The 22,252-nt window shown below is 45.2% G+C and overlaps 1 protein-coding gene across 1 annotated transcript in view; it reads right to left on the bottom strand.

Annotated features, from left to right (window-relative positions):
• The window catches only part of wwox (WW domain containing oxidoreductase), a 194,838-nt gene that overhangs the window by 135,060 nt on the left and 37,526 nt on the right, over positions 1 to 22,252 (bottom strand). Inside the window, exon 6 of the mRNA XM_084059169.1 lies at positions 5,262 to 5,350. Coding sequence (XP_083915295.1) covers positions 5,262 to 5,350 — 89 coding nt within the window. The remainder of the gene's footprint in view (positions 1 to 5,261; positions 5,351 to 22,252) is intronic.

Here is a 22,252-nt window from a genome sequence, read left to right as displayed (position 1 = left end):
AGTGTGAACTGTGCACTCCACTTGCCCAACCCTTGACCTCAAGGTGCTGTTTAAACCTCTTTACATTGATCTCATGGCTGCAACGTGGGGATCTAATATCAAGCCCCGTGCTGCTCCGTAACCTTACACTGTAAAATCCTGAGTGTTCATTTCACTCCGAGAGTGTCCCAAATGGAACCGAATGGGTGCATTTGGTTTCATTTGTGCACTCTCGGAGTGAAATTGACACTCTGGATTTTACTGTGTAATCTCATACTGCAAAGACATAAGTCTGTCCAAAAAAAGAAAGAGCGAGTGAAACACTACCTTCAAAAATAAAGAAATAACTAAAATGTAAACACACAAAACCAACTTTTATGTGTTAAGCCAGCCAGTAAGGAGACCCCCCCCCACACACACACACACACACACACACACACACACACACACACACACACACACACACACACACACACACACACACACACACACACACACACACACACACACACACACACACACACACACACACACACACACACACACACACAGCAGATGGGCCTCCGGTGAGTCTGCTTGTAATGTAAAAGGCCTGTTAATTCAACTGCCCACCAGTTAGCCCCTCTCTCATAAGCGCAGGGCTAATGAATGTCTTTAATAGGCCTATCGCCGCTCGACGCGGCCCCTATCTCCACATTAGGGCCTCACACGGCCGCCACGCGCGGCGCGCAATCTCAGTGTCGGTCAAACGAGGGCGTTAACTACCAAACAGGGAGACATCGGTTTATACATTTACTTTAAATAACCCCCTCCAGGTGAGACCCCTGACCTCTGTGATAATGCAGGCCAGCAGGAGGAGATTGCCTGTGTGAGCTTGACTCAAAGCATGGTCATTAACACTGCACTTTATTGTCCGTTGGGAAACAGGCACTGGCAGGCTTGGGCATGCACGCACGCACGGACGCGCACACACACACACACACACACACACACACACACACACACACACACACACACACACACACACACACACACACACACACACACACACACACACACACACACACACACACACACAAAATACAATTGCAAGTACGTAGGTAGACACCCCTATTGAGTTAAGGTGGTAGCTCACACTCACATCTTAGTTCTCCTTTCTCTCTCTCTCTCTCTCTTTATCATACACACACACACACACACACACACACACACACACACACACACACACACACACACACACACACACACACACACACACACACACACACACACACACACACACACACACACACACACACACACACACACCCTCATATAGCTGCTCACTTAAAAAGTGAATAAGAGCGGTGGGATCATTTGACCTGGCATGCCTGTATGTAGACAGATTACCTATTAAAAGTAATCTGTTTAAAATTGTGACAGGATAAATGTGGCTCTAGAAATTAAGGACAAAAAGAGCAGGTAACATTTTCTTTCTTCTTTTTTAATTGCACGTGTTAATTATGGAATGTTACCAGGGGTGTGTTCTGTCAGCGCCATCCTCTATCAATTATGCCCCAATGAAATTGCGCTGCATTCAACAATATCAATATCCAGGTAATTTCATTTCAAAGGAAGAGGCAATTAAAAGCAGAATGGGGGTCAATGGAACACAAAGCAGCGTGAAAGCCACTGACTGAAACACTTAAAAGCACAGAGGTGAGAAACGACAGCAAGAAAGGAAAAAGACTCTGATTACATTTCAGCTGTCAATGACACGCTGTTGGAGCATTATTGTGTGTGTGTGTGTGTGTGTGTGTGTGTGTGTGTGTGTGTGTGTGACTGCGCGTAGACATTTATTATGTTCATGTCTATCTGTGTGCACACATTTGTGTGTGTATTCATATCTGTGTGTATACATATGCATGCACACATTTGTGTGTGCCTGCTTAAAACTGCAGAGTGTCACTGCACGCTATATGCATACGTGGGTGTCTGCACCCCATAGCTGGGCATGTGTATGGCCGTGCACGTTGTGCACATATGCAAGTGTTTAGGAGTGTGTGTGTGTGTGTGTGTGTGTGTGTGTGTGTGTGTGTGTGTGTGTGTGTGTGTGTGTGTGTGTGTGTGTGTTATGCCTGAAGACATACGTGCAGTAATAGAGTGGTGGTAGAGTCAGACAGCTGCCCAGCGCCATTCACAGCTCAGAGCTCCCAGCCTCCACTCTGCTCTGCTCGCCTTCTGATGAGAATTAATGTACTCTGACGTCCCCTGGGACTCCCCAACCCACCCCCACAGCCCCCCCCTACCCCAACAGCACAGCTAATGAAGAAATACAACCTTGCCAAAATACAGAGGTAGAGAGAGAAAGAGAGACAGACACAGTCAGAGAGAGAGAGAGAGAGAGAGAGAGAGAGAGAGAGAGAGAGAGAGAGAGAGAGAGAGAGAGAGAGAGAGAGAGAGAGAGAGAGAGAAAGCGAGACAGAGACAGAGAAAATGTCTGAAAAGAAAGAGAAACAGAGGTACAAGTAGCCTATAGGTTGCAAAGTGTCACTGTCGGTGGAAAACGTATGTCCAAAACGGTTCCTTTTCAGGATATGAAAAAAATAACCTGTTCCAATGGATCCAATGTAGTTATCATTTAGTCACAAGGAAGACTAACGCTCTTGTTGATACTTTTCCTTGGTTAAATATTTATAAAACGCAGACAGACAACCACTTTCAAAATAGCAAAAAGTACAGATCTACAAGCTCTCAATGCATCACAATGCAAGTTGTGAGCCTGTAGATCAGCTATTTGAACGACTATTATGTGACACTCTTGTGTCACACAAAGTAGGGAATTCATTTACGAAAAGATATAAAGGATGGAAATGTGGAGATACATGGTTTCTGCCCAACAGCTAAAAAGGAAGATTAAGAAATCCAAAACAGGTGAAGGATATTGTGAGAAAAGTGGGGTTAAACGGCAGGGGCTGGGTAATGTGCTGGCAGAGCCTCCTGTAAGTGGCGTATGAGGGACGGCGAGTGCGTGTGGAGAGTGATGAGATTAGCGAGAGAGAGAGAGAGAGAGAGAGAGAGAGAGAGAGAGAGAGAGAGAGAGAGAGAGAGATGGGGGAGGAGGACAGAAGGAAGCTATAGGGGTATAAAGTCAGGGAAGCCACCGTGAAGTTTGGCTGTGGTCCAAGACACGTGGCCTGGATGACCATACCCTGCCCCGAGGCTGCCATGGGCAATGACTGCCCTACCTTTCCCCTAGGGCTTCCCCTTGCATCAACACACACACACACACAGACACAGACACACACACACACACACACACACACACACACACACACACACACACACACACACACACACACACACACACACACACACACACACACACACACACACACACACACAGTCCTGCCTAGACCTGTGAGAAAATGAGCAGTAAGGATGACAGAAGAGATGACCCCAAAAAAACAGCAACTGCATGACTGGCTAGGAGACACAAGACACACGCCACAAAAGCTGACCGCCGCAAAACGTGCGCTACGGGGTCTGTCGGTCTGCTCAACCAATGTCATTATGAGTGTGCGCACGCACACACACACACACACACACACACACACACACACACACACACACACACACACACACACACACACACACACACACACACACACACACACACACACACACACACACACACACACACACACACGTTTGCTGCTGGGCCCTGCTCCATATGGTGTCCATCAGTGACAGTGTGGATGTCCCTTAAGCATGGTGTACGTGAGAACTAATGGCGAGAATAACAGCATAAAGCAATCTGCCGTTTAACAAACTTTGTCTGAAGAAACAACTAATTTCAATCCTTTGTTCTTCATTTTTCTTTCTTTCATCTTTACATTTTTTCTTTCTTCCTCTCCTTATTCCTTCCTTCCACCCATTCTTCTCCTCAATCATGAAAGAGAAAGAGAAAGTGGACTTTGGAAGGCACATGATGTCTCAGACTAACGGCATCACCAGGAGGCTGGGCCATTTGACTTCATCTGATTATCACGATTATTTCAAAATTTTGCGATTACGACTAATTAACAATTACTTTAAAAACCATAGTGAAAATAGCAAATTACAAGCTCAAAACGCGTGTGAGCTTGTAGATTTCACAATTTGTGTACGTCACCATTGTACAACAAAGTATAACACAATACAGGATCAAGTGGTTAATCAGACTAATCCATTTAGCCGAATATAAAAAATCTATTGGATTTTTTTCGTGTTGATTTGTTGAAAAAAATATATCCCCAAAAAACCTTGCTTCTCGATTAATTAAGATTAAGTCGGTTATCGGTTCTAAATGGCAGTTACAATATATTTACGGTTAATTGCCCAGCCCTAGGTTAGTCCAAGATGACATGCCTCGATTAACTGGCAAATTGGAGGCTTGCTGTCATATTTGTTTTAATAATACTTGTATAATAAACTCCAGGGTCAGGAGGTCTTGACGAACCCCCGGTCTACCCTTTCAGAACACAGCAGTGTGTGCTTGTTTTTTAATGTTTTCATTTGTATCTAATTTGGATGGATATTTCCATTGTGTTTAGTTTAAATTAACTCTCTCAGTGCCAATGAAATAAAAAAATATGTTCATACTGTGCCAGCATTTGTTTTTAAAGTAAAACAAAATAATAATTTAATAAATAATAATAATACCGGTAAGTTAAACAAGAAGTGAATGGAGCAGCAAATCTTCGGATCACGATATCTTAGGTTCTGAAAATTCTGAAAATAAATAAAAATTAAATATTTTTCTTTTTTGTCGGGATAACTCGTTCTTGGCACTGAGGGCATTCAGAAAAAAACTCGGGATAACTTGTTTTTGGCACCGAGAGAGTTAATTATTAAGGTACTTTTACAGTTGATTAAAGATTTTCAAGTTCCTTGCATTAACCTAGACAACAGTTGTAACAAAAAGGTTGCAGGAACCAGAGACTAACCAGAGTCATTACACTGAACAGCAGTCCAGTCATAACTGCATCCCCATTACTAATGACGGTATTTGGTTGAATACTCAAAATATGACCAACAAGAATGTTTTCACCAGTAGTTGTAGTTTTCATGCACGTACATAGAGTCAAAATCCCAAAGCGTTCACAGACTTCTGACTTCCTCTCTCTGTCAGAGCTGCAGACATCCTCTCAGACAACAAACCACCTGGTGCTCTCTTCATCTTACCAGACAGAAGAGTTAAAAGGACAATGCAAAAGTCAATAACAGGGGTTGGGAGTGGATGAGAGGAGAGGCATACTCACAGTTTCTTGGCCTTGAAGGAGTCTGCAAACTCCCTTACGCTGCGGAGAGACGCCAGGTCGCACATCATGGCCTCCACTCTCGCCTTGTGCTGTCGAGAAAGTAAACATCATCAGTAAATATCATGTTGTCATCACAGCGTCTAACCCTCATAATGCTGCATATTATCATAATCACAATCACCAGTCTTAGATGAAAGAATAAAGATGTTTTATTTGTTAAAGCTCATATGAGTACACAAGTATAAAAATCATTTGGTTTCGGTTCCTCAACAGCGTACCACCAATATCAATAATAAATAAATAATTTGGTTATTTTTAGGATATTATTGCTTAACGAAAGCATATAGGAGAGACAGGATCAATGGTTGAGAGAGAAAGAGACAGAGAAATGGGGCAGTGAAATGTAAAAAAAAGTGAAAAGTTCAAGGTCATGATCCAGATTCGAACCCAGGGTCTGAGCTTGTCACTGAAATGGAAACAGCATTCTTCAGCAGAGAATACTGACACATTGTCCTAGTTCTCAGTAAAGACTTCTCAGGAAGCATCACAGCTTCTAACTGTCTCTTTTTTTTGTGTGTATGCACGTGTGCATGTGCGTGTGCGTGTGCGTGTGTGTGTGTGTGTGTGTGTGTGCGCGCGCTACTCTCTCGCCATATGTTGGGCGACAGGGAAAGGATAGGAATGGAGAGCGGAAAAAGATAAATGACTTAAGAACTGAATGCATAACTGCATTTACACACAAGAGGAAGATGGCGCTAAATATTCATCATGCGTTTGATCCCCGTTGCAGTAGACATGCACTGCAAGCTGCAGACCTTCAGAGACACACATACATGCCCTATGCCCGAGAGGAGCCCTGCTTTCCTACAACATGACATGACCTCTGCTCAGAATCTGTCTGTCCCTATTCGACAGAACAAGCTATGTTCCAACCCCGCCTGACATACAGTATATGAGCACACAAAACAGGAGAAGTAGGGAGATGTGGGCGTGCGCGCTGGTGCTAAAGTATGTGGCGCACAAAACAGTGTTCTTCAGACAAATGGCCCATCAGACTCATTGTTCATACCAGGGAGAGAGAGAGAAAGAAAGAGAAACAGAGAGAGAGAGAGAGAATGAGATACCGCTCTTGGGATTCCGGGCCATTTTGGCAGTGGGAATACCGGCGACTTCTGACGCTCCGTCTCCCCACTGATCCCGCGAGGAACACTGTCAGCTCACATTACGCCCCAGAAGAGCATTCAACGTTCTGCTCCACACCCGGCCTCTCCTCTACCATCTCTCTCTCTCGCTCTGTCAGCTTTTTCTCCCCCCTTTTCCCCCAGATCTGATCTCTATCCCGGGAGCGGTCATATGGGAGCGTCTTCCCTCAGTGCGACCGTCCGTCCGTCCGTCCGTCTTCAGCAGGCGGCTAACTGTACATGATATCTTCAGCAAGGACGTTCACGGAGTGGCGAGCACAAAGACAACAAGAAAGGGTTAATGGCGCCTTCGCATTGGAAATGTGTCTCTTTTCAGCCGTTTTACAGACACCTTAACTGCTCCTGGGTGTATTTACGCACTCGCGCACATATGCGTACACATGCATGCATGCACGCACACACACACACACACACAACAAACCCAATGTTGTGACTCAAGGGTAAAACCACACTACCATACCATTATCTATGCCTGAATTGTTCTCTTGATGCTACTCTATACCATTATATGGATGCTATTACATGGCGTTAAAGGGCTGATTATGGCTATTGTAGATATGATTATAAGGGACCTGCTTTATATGATCTACACACAGCAGTAATCACAGGTGAGAGGAGATGATTGGCTAATTTAATGACTTGTCTGAGGAGTACACACACACATGCAGCATACATACGCAAATACACGGATGCACACATTCACTTTAATGAGGGTGATGTGGTGAATAAGAGTATAGCTGGCCAACTTACACCACTGTACGTACGAGAGCGGGATGAGCGATTTCATGAGCAAACTTTACAATGAAAATGGGAAAAATTGTGTATAAAGCGCGATTGATTTTTCTTGTAAAATGCAGAGCTGAACTGTATATTGTAAGGAAAATTAAATATACAGTTCTGCTGAAGCATGTTCGCGCAGAACGTCCGATACCGTCCAAATGACGAGGTCAGTATGAAAGTATGTGTGTGTAAGTGTGTGTGTGTGTGTGTGTGTGTGTGTGTGTGTGTGTGTGTGTGTGTGTGTGTGTGTGTGTGTGTGTGTGTGTGTGTGTGTGTGTGTGTGTGTGTGTGTGTGTGTGTGTGTGTGTGTGCGCGCTCTGGGCGTCTCTCCATCTGCATAGGGCCTGCAGAGAAGATAAGAGCAGGTGTCAGCCCAAGGAGCTGCACCTCGAGGACATACACCACCACCACCCCAACACAACCCCCCCCCCCCCCTCCTCACCTCTCTCTCTCTCTCTCTCTCTCTCTGGAGACCAGGGGAAGGAGAGAAGGAGGGATGGAGAGTAATGGAAGACCGGAGAGGGGATGGGGTGGTGGGGTGGAGGGGGTGGGGCACTGGAGCAAATCCAGCAGAGAGAGGTGAGCAGCCTGCCTGCAGAGCCTATCCTAACCCCCACCCCTTACACCCCCTCCTCCTCCTCCTCCTCCTCCTCCTCCTCCTCTACCCTGCAGATTGAAGTCTTGCGAAGAAAATAAAGTTTATTGCCTGGAAAGAGGGGGGGGGGGGAAGCATGTAAAAAGCATTAAAGCGATGGAGGTGAACAATTAGACAGATGGCCAGGTTTTGGAAGGAGAGGGGAGAGACAGAAAAAAAAGGGGTGAAAAGAAGAGGGAGGGTGAGGGAGAATGAAGGACAGAAAGAAAGGAAGAAAGAAAGAAAGAAAGAAAAAGAAAGAGAGAGAAAGGCGCGGACGCAATCGTTCAGGGTTTTTATGAGGAGTCCTGACAACTCCTGGTCTCTTCAAGGGCGAAGGGAAAAGTGAGAGGCAGCGAAGTCTCTCCGGTTAACTCCAGGAGTAATCGCTGAGTGTGCAACACCATCCAGCTCAGCTCACCCCCCTCTCACCCCCACTGATACACTACATACCAAACTATCTTCCTACCTGCAGACACTAGCTATCTTCCTACATATAGTACATATACAGTATTCTATTTCCTACCTACATACAGTACCTTTACAGTATTCTATTTCCTACATACATTACCTATACAGTATTCCTACCTACATACAGTATATCTTCCTACCTACATAATTCTGTCCTTCATATCTGTCTTCCTACCCACATACAGTTCCTCCCAACATACAATACACATACCTTCCTTCCCTCCTACCTAGCTACCTGGCAACCCACACACCTATCATTCCTATCTACCTATACGTTCCATCCTACCTTTTTTCATATCTCCCTGCCTACCTAACTTGTACAGTTCAGCTCTTGCACCTACCTTCCTATCTACCTATTAGTGTATATTCATTCATTTGTTCTCAGAGAGTTTGCCAAACACAGTATAAACTCCACTCGCCATGTGGGAAAACATGACCCGAGAGCAGCCACGTCGGTCCGTCTGTCTGGCTCGTGCGCCTGCTGGAAAGCAGGAATGAAACGATGACACAAAACACCAAGGTCAGCGCGACGGTATCGTTGGAGGCAGGAGCAGGCGTCGGATGCCTGAACCCCTCCCTAGCCCCCCCTCCCCCCCCCCCCCCCCGGCCGTCAAACTCAGGAGAACAGCTGTCTGCAACATGACAATGACCTTTACGACTTTCACCAGGGAGAAAAAAAAGGAAAGGAGGAGGGAGGAGGAACTGATAAAGAGGAGGGATGGAGAAAATAGAATAACTTGTGCACGTGAGTGTATGTATGTGTCGCGTGTGCGTGTGTGTGAGCGTGTGTGTGCGGTCATGCAAGCGTGAGTGTGTCCATTTTTGTGTTTTGACAAAGTTGACCACAGTGGGCATCTTCTCTCTTGGTATCCACCAACATAAGTGTGTGTGTAGAAGGGGTGGGGGGTCAAGACTGTGGAGAAAAATAGAGAGGGGGGGGTGAAGGAACTGTAATACAATTAGAACTGGGGCCATCCAATCCAATCAAATGAAGAGGTATTAGAGCTGGGGAGGCCCCCCATCCTGTTCAATAAGACACCAGACCACTCTAGTGTCTCCTGAACGGACACACGTGCCCTCGCACGTACACACACACACACACACACAAACAGGTGCACACACTCTGCTGACCCCTTTAATAGCACGGCAGCCGCTCCTAATGGACGCAAGCGAGTGGAACTGCCAAATAATACACTGTCTTAATACGCTAGTCCCTCTCAATCTCATCGGCCCCTCTCCCCTCGGCCCGCTCGCTCCCTCCTCTTCCCCTCTGCTCTTACCGAGGGCCGCCCCACCTCCACCTCAGCAACCACCTTCTGGACATGGAAGAACACTTAAGAAATCAAAACGGGTCCTTACGGATCCATTTGGTTCTTTTATTATACTCTCAGTGTATTATATTATACCATCAGTGTTTAAAGAAACACTGATGGTTTTACTGTGTACAAACACTTAACCTGCGGGGCATTCAGCATCCTGAAAAAGATTTCAGGATGATGATGATGAAGATGATGAGGAAGACGACGAGTGAAAGAGCAAGAACAAACAGATAATAAGGTGGCCCGCTGAAGCACAAAATGTAAAAAAAAGAAAAGAGAAAACAAAATAATTAAATAAATACAATGCAGCATCAGTTTTGGCGGCTGCTTATGACTGCAAGCAAAGTACAGCACATGACAAAAGTAAGAGTAGCCTCATGGCGATGTTAACGCGGCCCACGCTTTCGCCCAGCCCAGGTGCGGACGTATATGGCGTCGCGACAACGGTGAAAGTGAATGAGCAGGGAAGACACGGCATGTGAAGAGGGCACCTTATGAAAAGCAATTAGAGAAATGACTTTGAGCCTCTCTCTTCCTGCTCCGTAGATTAGAACGGGCCTCGGAGGGGGGAGAGAGCGAGAGAACGCATCTCTACACATTAAAAAACCTGGAGTGCTCGTTGAACTCTTGAGAGTGTGAAAACGGACCCGTACGGGTCCGCTTTCACACTCTCAAGAGTTCATTGAGCACTCTGGGTTTTTACTGTGTGTGACCTTGTCCTCGCCACACCACACTAAATTGGTCATCAGCTTTTTAAGACTGTATTTTATCATAGATATACTTTTTTTTTTTTGGCAAAAAAAAAAGAATAAGAGAAACGAGGGGAGGGGGGAACGACGGGAATACGCCGGTCGTATATCATCCTGTCACAATTATGACGTTCGTTCATAAATACCAACCGATCTCCTCTCCACCTGGCTAAGTCACACGCGCTTCTGCACACACGCTGCGCACTGCGCACAAGAAGCTGTAGCTGCCCACCGACGTGCGTGCACCTACAAAAAATAAATAAATACCAAAAAAATACAGACGTATACACGCGCCGGCTGTGCGCACGTTCACAAAGAGATACACAGAGTCTCTATAAGGTGCACACACACACAAACTAAGAATTAGACGGGGGGGAGGGGGGGACCCGAGGTTCTGGACCCGAGTCCTCTCGACAAACAAAGAATCAGTATCCCAACAGAGACCTTAAGGGTTGACCTCCACACGCAGTTAAAAAGACAGCACATACACCCGGACACATCATACAATCAGCACATACCAAAATGAATGCACACACCCAGTGCGTGCCATACACACACACACACACACACACACACAAACAAACAAACAAACATGGGCACACGCGCATACACATTCACTCACATGCGCACAGTCTGCAATTAATAGGGAGGCAGGTCTCTGGTGAGGGAAAGAGAAAGTGCCTGTTCAGCACATACAGGCAGAATATGCAATTTCCTCCAGTTAAGTCTGTATTAAATTGATTTCTTCTTTCTCTGACACGGACTGGGTTTTTCCCCCCCTAATGAAAGCTGGATAATCTACAGGTTTTTCCCTTTCCTGAAATCAAGTTACAAATCAAGCCGGCGCGGGCCTGATATGGGAAAGGTGAAGGAAGGACAGGGGATGATTTTCCAGATGAGAAACATGGAGAATGAGGCACATACGTGCTGGTACTCTCAACGTGGACGTCACAAGCACAGAAACACACGCACACACACACACATACAGAAAGCTGCCTGTGCCCATTATGTGCAAGTGCACGCGCACTCAGTCGTAGACGGACACAAGGACAAAAGGTGCAAGTGCACATGCATGTGCAAATGTGCACTCAAAACAATATAATAATATATAATATAATTATAATATAATATAAATTATCCATTTGTAACTCTAACAGTGTACAACTGTACCATTTGTTCACCGTTAAGAGATAAATTAACACATCGATGGGCGTATGAGTATGAGCACTTCATTAATGACTATAATGAATGGAACACATGAATTAATAAGCAACCTTAAAACGGTTAATCACTCATTCAGACCTGGCAGGGATCTGTGTAGGGCCGAGGGAGAGAAACAAGACGCATGCTGAGAACACACATGGAGAGCAGAGGAGGGGAGGATGAAAGAAAAGAAAAGAATAGAGAAGAGAAAAAAAAGAAAAGAAAAGAGAAAAAAAAAGAAAAGTAGAGATGCTAACAAAGAGGGGGAGAAGGGTTAGAATCAGAGAAAAAATAATTATGAAGCCACAATGTTCTAGAAAATTTAAAATAATAATAATTGAGCGGAAAGATGATAACTAAATCAAATACTAAACGGTGGTAGGAAAACTAAGTGTGTAAAAGACTGATGTGACTGAGATACACTGTCTGCCGCTGGCAGGAAAAAAACTACAACTATAATTGTCAGAACAATCCCAGTAAAATACAAATTAAATCACACTTTCCCAGGACAAGAGCGGTGTAAGGAGAGAGCATATTGTATCAGCACATCAGAGCTTTTTCACTCACTTGAACACAAGAATATAGGCCACGCTGGAAAGGGGTGATGAGCACAGTTTTTTTTTTACGGCAATGGGAGGTGTGATCAGTTCTATGCTTAATCTAACTAAAAATCACATCAAATCAAAGTATTATTTACTATATGGAGCCCATTTCATGACACAAAGCAACCCGACGTGCGTTACGAAACATAATTGAAACAAAGCAGAACAAATCTGCAAAAAAAGGGAAGAGGGGAATGTATTTACCTTTTCAGGAGAGAGGGAGGCAGGCAGACAGACAGACAGACAGACAGACAGACAGGCAGACAGACATACAGAGAGAGACGGAGAGACAGACAGAGAGAGAGACAGACAGATAGACAGACAGAGAGAGAACGAGAGAAAGCGATGGGAAATGAAAAGGACAGGGCGGTCATCATAATTGCAGCGTTTGCTTTTCGGATGCAGACAGAGCAGGGCCATGGGGCCTGAGGCAGATATCAGATTCCACACAAACACACACACAAGCACATGGCCATGCACATACATACAAACACACACACACACACACAATGTCCGCAGACACAGACAGTTCTCCAGCAAACCCTGCAAAAAGGCCGGCCTGACTTCCACGTGTTTAAGTTCCGCGCACGTGTGTGTGTGTGTGTGTGTGTGTGTGTGTGTGTGTGTGTGTGTGTGTGTGTGTTGTATTTCAGGGGTTCAGTGTGAACTTATGACACTATACCATTCAGCGAACCCCCAATTTCAGGCTTTCAAACCCTAACAATGTCACCTCTAAACTCTCCCTCTCATCATCCTCCCTGGTCTTTACAGAGTAAGAGTACGCTGGCTGATTTGATCAGATTTACATTAAAAAGTGATGGAGATTTAAATAATGTGTCTATGTTCTCAAAAAGACATCAAGAGATTTTCATCACGCTCTCTCGTCCTCTGCCTCTCGCGCCTCTTCCTCTCCATTTCCTCACCCACTCCTGCTCCTATCTTCTCCCTCATCTCCTTCTCTCTCCCTCGCTCTCTCTCTCTCTCTCGCCCCACCAGATTCGCAGACGGTGCACATTTTCCTGCATGTCTTCAGTGTAACCGATACCCCTAACAACCAGGATTTTAATGCGATCCATATTGCTCCCTAATATTTCAGATCTCAGAATAAGCACTGGCAATTACATATTTACACCCAGCTTATTTTGCAATTCCGTGCGGGGGGCTTTTGGTGTTTCGGGCGTCACGGCACACAGAGAGACTTTAGATGCTGATTATGTCTTGGTTAGATAACAATAAAGTCGCAGGAGGAACTCCTAGACTCCACAGCTACCACCACCCCCACCCTGCACGCTCTTCATACACAACTTTCAGTTTGGGGAGAGTCAGCAATAAAGCTTGACTCTCTCTCAAGTACGAAATAATGTGTTTGTTTCGGGTGTGCGGCAGTAATGTGATTGCTTTATCTAAACTTGCTGGTTTTAACACCGTTTAATTTCTCCTGGAACGTTTGTGTGCCTTGTATCATCTCGGTATCTGGAGGGGCTGGCGATGTACCCAACATATATTCATAGAAATGGTCTTATTTACACTCACACTCACACTTGCACACACACACACACACTTGCACCACAGCGAACACACATAGCTCTACAGGAGATGACAAATTAAAAGTTGCTTTGATTTGGTTAGGAAGCCATGTTATTGTAATAGCTTTATACTGTATATACAAAAAGACTTAAGCATAATATAATTGAATAGGAAAATGGTCTGGTAATTAAGACACATGCAGGCCTTTGATGTGAATAAGTGTATAATAGGGATTTTGATGAGGGAGTGTTTTAGACTCCGCGGGGCCTCGCAATGCACTTTGATTAAAAGCTCTTTTGTTTGGCAATAGGCTCTTTTGTTTGGCAATAGTCTAAACTGCTTTGCATTTCCCCTACTGTCACGACGGCTTAGGCCCTGGAAACAGAAAGAGAGAAACATTATGTTCTTTCTTCTCTTCTTTCTGTCTTTCTTTCTCTCAGATTAATTAATTTCTTCACACTGAGGTAGCAATGTCACCGAGTGACTGAAAAAAAAACAGCAACACAGAATGTGTTCTGATGGGAATTATAAGCACTGAAACATGCAGGATAAAAATATACATACATTCATTACGGGCCAATTGTGGTTGCTCAGTAACTATTTACATGATTTATCCTCTGTCGTGATAAGGTCGCGTGGCGTGTTTTTGCATTCCGTTATGATGTTTACACATTTGAATAATGGGATTCTCATCATCATGCGTCTTTAGCCCCTCGCCACCTGATAATAGGCTCAAAGACACTCGCGGAACAATGTAATAAATGCGTCACGTGACCCGTGCCGGGGTCAGGGGTTAGCAAGCTGCAGACTGTTGACAGAGCGCCGCCTGACAGAGAATAAATGACGCCTTGTAAACAAATTGTGTTATTGCTTTAATTCATGCACTCTGATTCAATTTACTGGGGGAGTAGAGTCCTTCGCCAGGGAACGGAGGGACAGGGGAGTAACAGTGAGCGAGAAAGAGGGAAAAGGAGGAAAAGGAAGGGGGGGGAGAGAGAGAGAGAGAGAGAGAGAGAGAGAGAGAGAGAGAGAGAGAGAGAGGAGGCGAGGCATGGACAACAGAGCTGGTATAGGGGACACTTTCTCCCTCTCTCCGTCCCTCAGTCTCCACTGTAAAAAGATAACCACATTAAAAGTCACGATCATCTTGCAGGAGTGCGTGCGGCTGCTCTCCATAGCTGGTGAGCGGTCCTATTGTCTCCTGGCTAAATGCAATAAGGCTGTGTGTAAATTGAGTTGAGGCCTGGCTGCTGGGATGACTCCCTGCCCTGGCCGTGGTCTGGACTGACAATAAGCAGGGAGAGACGGAGACTTGACGGAGACTAGATCTGAATATGATAAACATACACAGGCCCGGGTTCTATGGGTTAAACACTTGAAAGGAAATGTCCTTTCTTTTCTTTTTTAAGAGTTATTTTTGGCATTTGTATACTTTATTTCAGATAGGTCAGTTTAGAGAGACAGGAAACCAAGGGCAGAGTGAGGAGAGACATGCGATACATGACGAGGGTCGGACTTGAACCATGGTCCTCGCACTCACAAAGAGCATAATCTGTGCAGTAACAGTCTGAGTCGCCATGCACCGCTCTACTTGAAGGGAATTTCAACAGACTTACTGTAGCTTAAAATAAATTACCATAGGTCAAACAAGAAATATACAACATTATGTACAGTACACACGTTAAAATCCTAAGTGATAATTTATCCATTTGTAACTCTGAGAGTGTACAAATATAACCAAATGGAGGTTAAAGTTGCTTGAATTGCTTAAATTTTAACAGGATTTTACAGTAAAGCAACATAGTGTAAAGGTAACAGATTGAGCGACGACGAGAGCAGAGCTGGTTTTAAATACGAAAAAAGGGCTATTACCACGGCCAGACAGAAAAGCAGCACTCCTTTGTGCATGTTATGATGTGAACCCTGGATGAAACAACTATATTAATGGAGGTCTACCGCACAAAGCTACATTAGCCTTCCCCTAGGCCTGCCCCTCCATTCCGTCAGAGTAATCCCGCATTATTGCCCTCTAACAGTACCCTAAACGGGGAATAAAAAAAAAAAAGAAAAGAAAAGTTTGCTTCCCTCTAGCAGTGTATTAGCAGGAAACAACAGGCCCTTTCCTCATTAAGTTATAGATATAAATGCTCCAAAGCATGAAATTACCCCCGAGCCTCCCTCTCCAAATAACCTGGTTTGCAAACAAATGATCCGAGCACAAGCAGTAAAAGGCAGATTATTAAAATAATAGGAGGGATTTAAATTTGCATCCACAGACCAATTCAGCAAAGGACTATGCAATTACACCTACTTTTCTCCTCCTCCTCCTCTGCTCACTCCACCACTACTCTGCCATCGAGTCCCCCTTGCACTTCACTGTGTCCATCTGTTCTCTCCCACAATAAGGGAAATATATGGATATAGATATGTTGCAAAAATCGAGAGCAAATAGATTTGATTTGAGCACTTGTAATATGCAACCTACACACGTGTGCATTGGAATTTCAACCGGTAATCTGTGTTTCACACACACGTAATCTGAATTTGAAGTCACACAAAGGAAGAACTACTCACAGAAAAAATATACACACACACACACGCACACAAACACACACACACACGTGTACTGTAAATCGACAGCTGCATATTTGTAATCCAGCCCATTTTCCAGTTCAACTACAACCTCTCAAATCTGTCGTTACAACAGCACAAATCTGCTTTCACACATCACACATTGTCAACCTTATTGTGCTCCAATATTGCAATCTTTTTGTGATGTCTGTTGCAAAAAGTAAACTTTTTTTAATTAGAAGATCCAGTATGCTTCTGCTACCAAATCACAATGTTTGTTATTGCACGTTTAAGAAACACTAAGAGCAGCTTTATTCATCATTGTAAATAGCAACAAAAAAAACACTTTGTTCACATTCAATTGTATAGTAAAAGTCTTACTGTGAGAACTGTTAGTTAAAGGGGAGAACATTTTGGATTATGATTTGTAATCTTCTGAGCAACTATTGAAGTCAAGATATCTCGCCAATATCTGGAGTTACGTCAACGGCAACCCCAAACCTCTACCAAAATGTAATTGTGCTTTAAACATCACTTTGTACCCTCTTGCTGTGTCATTCGCCGTCTCGTCTCTCTCACACTCTGCCCCCTCCTCTCCTCTCCTTTCAGATCGTGACAGATATCTAACTTTATCCACAGACAATAACGGTCCCTCCTCCCGTGCTGTAGTAAATGGAGAGAGACGAGGAAGAGATGAGAGAGAGAGAGAAAGAGACAGAGAGAGGTGAGGGGGAAATAGGCGAAGCCGGGGAAGCTCAGGTCTGCATTTACCTCTGAGTTATGGCCCCCATTTGCATCTCAATCAGCCTCTTTGGAGAGCCCGCCACCTTGGTAACACCCCCATCACGCCACAGCCACCCCGGGCAATCAGGGAGATTTAGTAGGAGTGGGTGGGGGGCGGGCGGCACACCTCGTGGGCACCTCCGGCTGGAGCTGGGAGCCCATTCCCAGCCCCTGGCCTCACTAGGGGCCCTCTGGGCCACATCCAAATGCAGGAGAATGGCAGCACTTAACAAGGCCCGCGAAAAGACCCAAATCACAAGCAGCAGGGCCGGGCCATAAAACAAAGCACCGGTATGATGGTAAAAGATGCTCCTGATGTGGACGACTGCACGCTGTTCTGTGTCACCGCCTCATTATACCTGATTTATACTGGATTGCGTGCCAGTGTCGCGCACCAAAAACAGCCGATCTTCAAGCTCACAACGCGTCTCATCGCGACGCATTGTGAACTTGTAGATTGGCTATTTTCGCCATTTGACACGTGCATACGACGGAGTATAAATTAAGCATTATACCGAGAGAGAGGAAGAGAGAGAGGGGAGGGCAACAATATGGCAAAATGAACTTGTGACCCCTGGTAAGAATAATTTAATCTCAACGTTGATGATGACGCTGTCACCATCCTGCAGCTCCTTAGCTGAAGAAACAACCTTGCTCTGTAACACACATTTATGTACACACATGGACATGGACACACTCACACTCACACACAAAGTTGCAACATGGTGTGATTTGCAGATAGCAAATGCTCCACCTGAGAGTTGCCTCTCTAGTTAGTGCTGTCTAACAGCTGAACCCTGCTAAGGCATTATTACCTGCACTCACTTCTATTGATATTGTGACTCCAGCATCTGTTCACCTCCTTGTTACTGCTGCGACCTGTGTGTGTGTGTGTGTGTGTGTGTGTGTGTGTGTGTGTGTGTGTGTGTGTGTGTGTGTGTGTGTGTGTGTGTGTGTGTGTGTGTGTGTGTGTGTGTGTGTGTGTGTGTGTGTGTGTGTGTGTGTGTGTGTGTGTGTGTGTGTGCGTGTCCCAGACCTCTGGGGCCAGAGAGTATTCACTGTTCACAGGAGAAGACAAGAGAGGCTGAGGGGGCTAATAGAGAAATCTAGCAGACACACCAGGGGCCTAATCAACTGCAAAGGACACTTACCCATAGCTCTGATCACCCCCCCTCTCTCTCTCTCTCTCACACACACACACACACGCACACACACACCACACATACTAGCCTTTCTTTGTGACTATTATCTCTACGATACTCCAACCTACGCACCACTTCGCTGACTGCTAACGTCACACAAATGCATCTTGAGAGACACTGTGTGTTAGTGTGTGTGTGTGTGTGTGTGTGTGTGTGTGTGTGTGTGTGTGTGTGTGTGTGTGTGTGTGTGTGTGTGTCTGTGTGTCTGTGTGTGTGTGTGTGTGTGTGTGTGTGTGTGTGTGTGTGTGTGTGTATAGGACATCTGTGTGTCCTGTGCAGTCATCTCCTTCCACTCTGACAACAGATTTTGATATCGTCACGAGTATAGTAAGTATAGTATACTATAGTGTGTGTGTGTGTGTGTGTGTGTGTGTGTGTGTGTGTGTGTGTGTGTGTGTGTGTGTGTGTGTGTGTGTGTGTGTGTGTGTGTGTGTGTGTGTGTGTGTGTGTGTGTGCGTGTGACAGGACATGAATACATATAGAGAAAAAGAACACTGAAACTATAATGGAAAGCTAAAGTTTACCCTGCAAAACATATGGTGAAACAAAAGGGACAGAGGCCAAACTCGAGGGCCGAGGACGGGGAGAGAATGAAAGATAAAGAGAGATGAGAAGCTGAGCTTCTGTTATCAGAATCAAATATTAGCGGGAGAAAAAAACCGGGGTGTGGGCAACATTAATCAAAGTGTTCACCTAGTGGGCAGCCATATGGCAGATCAGCACGCCAACAGAGCAAACTTGCTGATCTTCAGTAACGGGGAGCAATTAATTCCACTGGCTGCATCCATGTCTCCCTCACACATTAAAAACAGAAGGGAGGTAGGTAGAGAAGGAGGCAATCCTCCTCCACTCTTTTCTGTCTCTTGGTGGAGCAGGGGAATCAAACCTAGGGTGATGAATGAGGTGGACACCGGGGCCTCAGGTAGCTCCTGTGGTGATGGTGGGTGAGAGGAAGGGGGGTAGTGAAGGACTGTGTTGGTCAGGGGGATTGGTTTTAGTGGGAGCGTGGGGGAAAGCATTTGGGAGTGGCAGGTCACAAAATAATAGAATAAGATAAAAATCTAATGGAACCCATCAAGCCTCTTTCAAAACCTTTGTTCACGATCAACTGCAGTTGGTACGTTTTCCTATTGCCTTCTGGGGTAAACTCAATAAGGTTTATCAGGTCTTTTAATGAGAAAAGTGAAACGCAATAGTGCTTTGGATGCTCAATTTTACCAGATGCCCATGTACCACGGTTGGAGCGAATTCACTTTCAGTTCTCTTGATTCAAAAATGTTAATTAACAAGTTAGGCGGCATAGCAATGATCATTTTGGATCTCCATAATTTCTTCCTAAAACAGGACATGAAGGCCAATTCAGTCAATTAGAATTTTTGTCCATAACCCAGACGCTGAATTGACTGAATAATAAATGAAATTAAAATAAACAAAGCATGAACAAAATTAATAGAAAACACAACGCGCCACATGGCAATCACACTGACTCTACCGCAAACCACTCGTTGACCTGTTTTGGTTTCCTTGTACATTTTGCATCTCCCTTGGCTCTCAACAAAGCTTCTCTCCCCGAGCCCCAACCCAGTAAAATTGACTATAGCAAATGAGTTGTGGTTTTGCATTCCCTCAGCCCTCACATTTCTCCCCGTCCATACAAATACAGTGCATCCATACCGCTGTAATCCAGACCCATCCCACAGGCCCAGCCACACATACCAATATCCTAAATGACTGCGGGGAAAAAGCCTTCATTAGGGCAGCCGTGCCCCTCCACACACCCCTAATCAGGGCATTTTCCAAGTGTGTTTTGGGATGGTGCTTTATGGCTCTGATGGGACTCTGTTAATGAGGAAGTGGACCTTTTTCCATTTCCTGTCTAGCCAGATCTGCAGTTTCCCGTCTTCTGCTCATGATAATGATAAGGCTTTTTTTTATGAGCGGTACTCATCTTGGTCAAGGCAAGGGCGTGTTCGATAGACACAAACACAGCAATACCACCATCAGACACAGTGAAATGAGTCAGTGTCACATGCAGCTTCATCCACCAACCTTTGTAAATGCCAGGAGACAAATTAGCAAAGAGAGCGTCAGTATAGATATTTAGATGTCGGACCCTCCTGCATATGAGGCAATGAATCAACAATACAATGACTTCTATTCACTGCACTTGGGGCAACGTGTGACGAGTGAATCATCGTAATGTCCCAGCAAATTCCTTTCCTGTGTTCCAGAGAACCCCACGCTCTCATTCTGCCCTTGGCTGTCCTTCCCTTCTCAATCGTTCTGTCTACATTTCTACCCCTTCATCTTTTTTACCCCTACCCCTCTCTCCCTTTCTCTTCCCCTCTCACCCTCTCTTTCTCTCTCACTCTCTGCCATGGGGCAGACCAAGGCGGTTCGGGTGTCTCCTCTCCATCATCCCCTCTTCACTCTCAGGCCTCGTTGACATTAACCTGCAGCACTCACATTTTCCCAGGGTTCTCCATGTTGCTCTGCACATGTCAGAGCGGGAGGCTTTATGGCCCACATCCATCAACGTCACACGTCAGGATTTATGGGAGATGGAGTCCAAAGCTGATCGCTCTGAATCCGTCTTCCTGAAGCCGACCCCCGGACCACCGTGGGACGTAATGGATGATCGTCCTCGCTTCCCCTCCCTCCTCGCCTACTCACATCTTGTACCCCCCCCCCTCCTCCGCCAGACTCTCGTTTTCATTTTTGACCAGATGGAGGGGTCTGAAAAAGTTGAGAGGCCAGCGACAGAGTAAAATAAAGCAAGGCGTCCCCCGCTCACTGGCAAAACCTCAGTGACCCCACTCTGTTCAAATGCCCAATCTCATATCAATCAATCATGCATAGAGACACCAGGTGCAGGCATGGCACACACCACACACACACACACACACACACACACACACACACACACACACACACACACACACACACACACACACACACACACACACACACACACACACACACACACACACACACACACACACACACACACACACACACACACACAGGCTCATCTTTCATCGTTGTGTAGGCCTTTATTTGGGTTAATTTATCATGACACAGTATTAATAGGCGGCATTGCCCTTCAAAGGAGAGATGAGAGGCACCAATTAACTCCAGTTCAATGTTCACTGTCATGGAGAGACCTGTAGGAATGACAGAGGTCTGTCAATTACGCTGCCTCGCATTAACTCTCTGTATATCAGAGGCTATTACAGTAAATGAGGGGGGAGAGCATGTACAAAGGATGATTGAGTAAGTAAAGGGAGACCTACAACAGAAATCAATCTAATTTACTGTATGTGTATATTACATGTGTATATTACACACACACACACACACACACACACACACACACACACACACACACACACACACACACACACACACACACACACACACACACACACACACACACACACACACACACACACACACAATTCTATGTCAACGTTTTAGGTATGTTTAAGCCATTATACCACTTATAGCGTACTAAATTGTGCATGTGTAAATGGTAAAACAATTGTATAACCAAAACTATTGCATAATGATTCAGATTGAACTGCTTTCTAACGGAAAATCTGATTGGATGGCAGCTTTGATGGCTTTCTTCTGGTGCGTGTGACTGTGTGGGTTGGTACCAGTGAGTCAATATCCTGTACTGTGTATAGGTGTGAATAAAGGCTATTCGGAGGTTAGAGGTCAAACTGTGTCCAGTGGTTTATGGGAGCTTTTATTACAGAGTTATTTGATACATTTACCCCCACTTGTTCACCCCCCCCCCCCCCCCCCCAAAGTGCCTGTATAGCTGGTTATCCAAAAATGTTATCGCTTACAGTGTACACACACGCACTCACGCACACGCACACACACGCACACTCTCTCTCTCTCTCACTCATTTCTCAATTGGAACACATGAAGTAATATTGC

This window comes from Gymnoscopelus microlampas (genome assembly GCF_963454915.1).
Source record: "Gymnoscopelus microlampas genome assembly, chromosome: 6".
Classification (NCBI taxonomy): Eukaryota; Metazoa; Chordata; class Actinopteri; order Myctophiformes; family Myctophidae; genus Gymnoscopelus; species Gymnoscopelus microlampas.
Note: the sequence above shows the minus strand (reverse complement) of the source record. Positions and strands in the feature narration are given on the sequence as shown.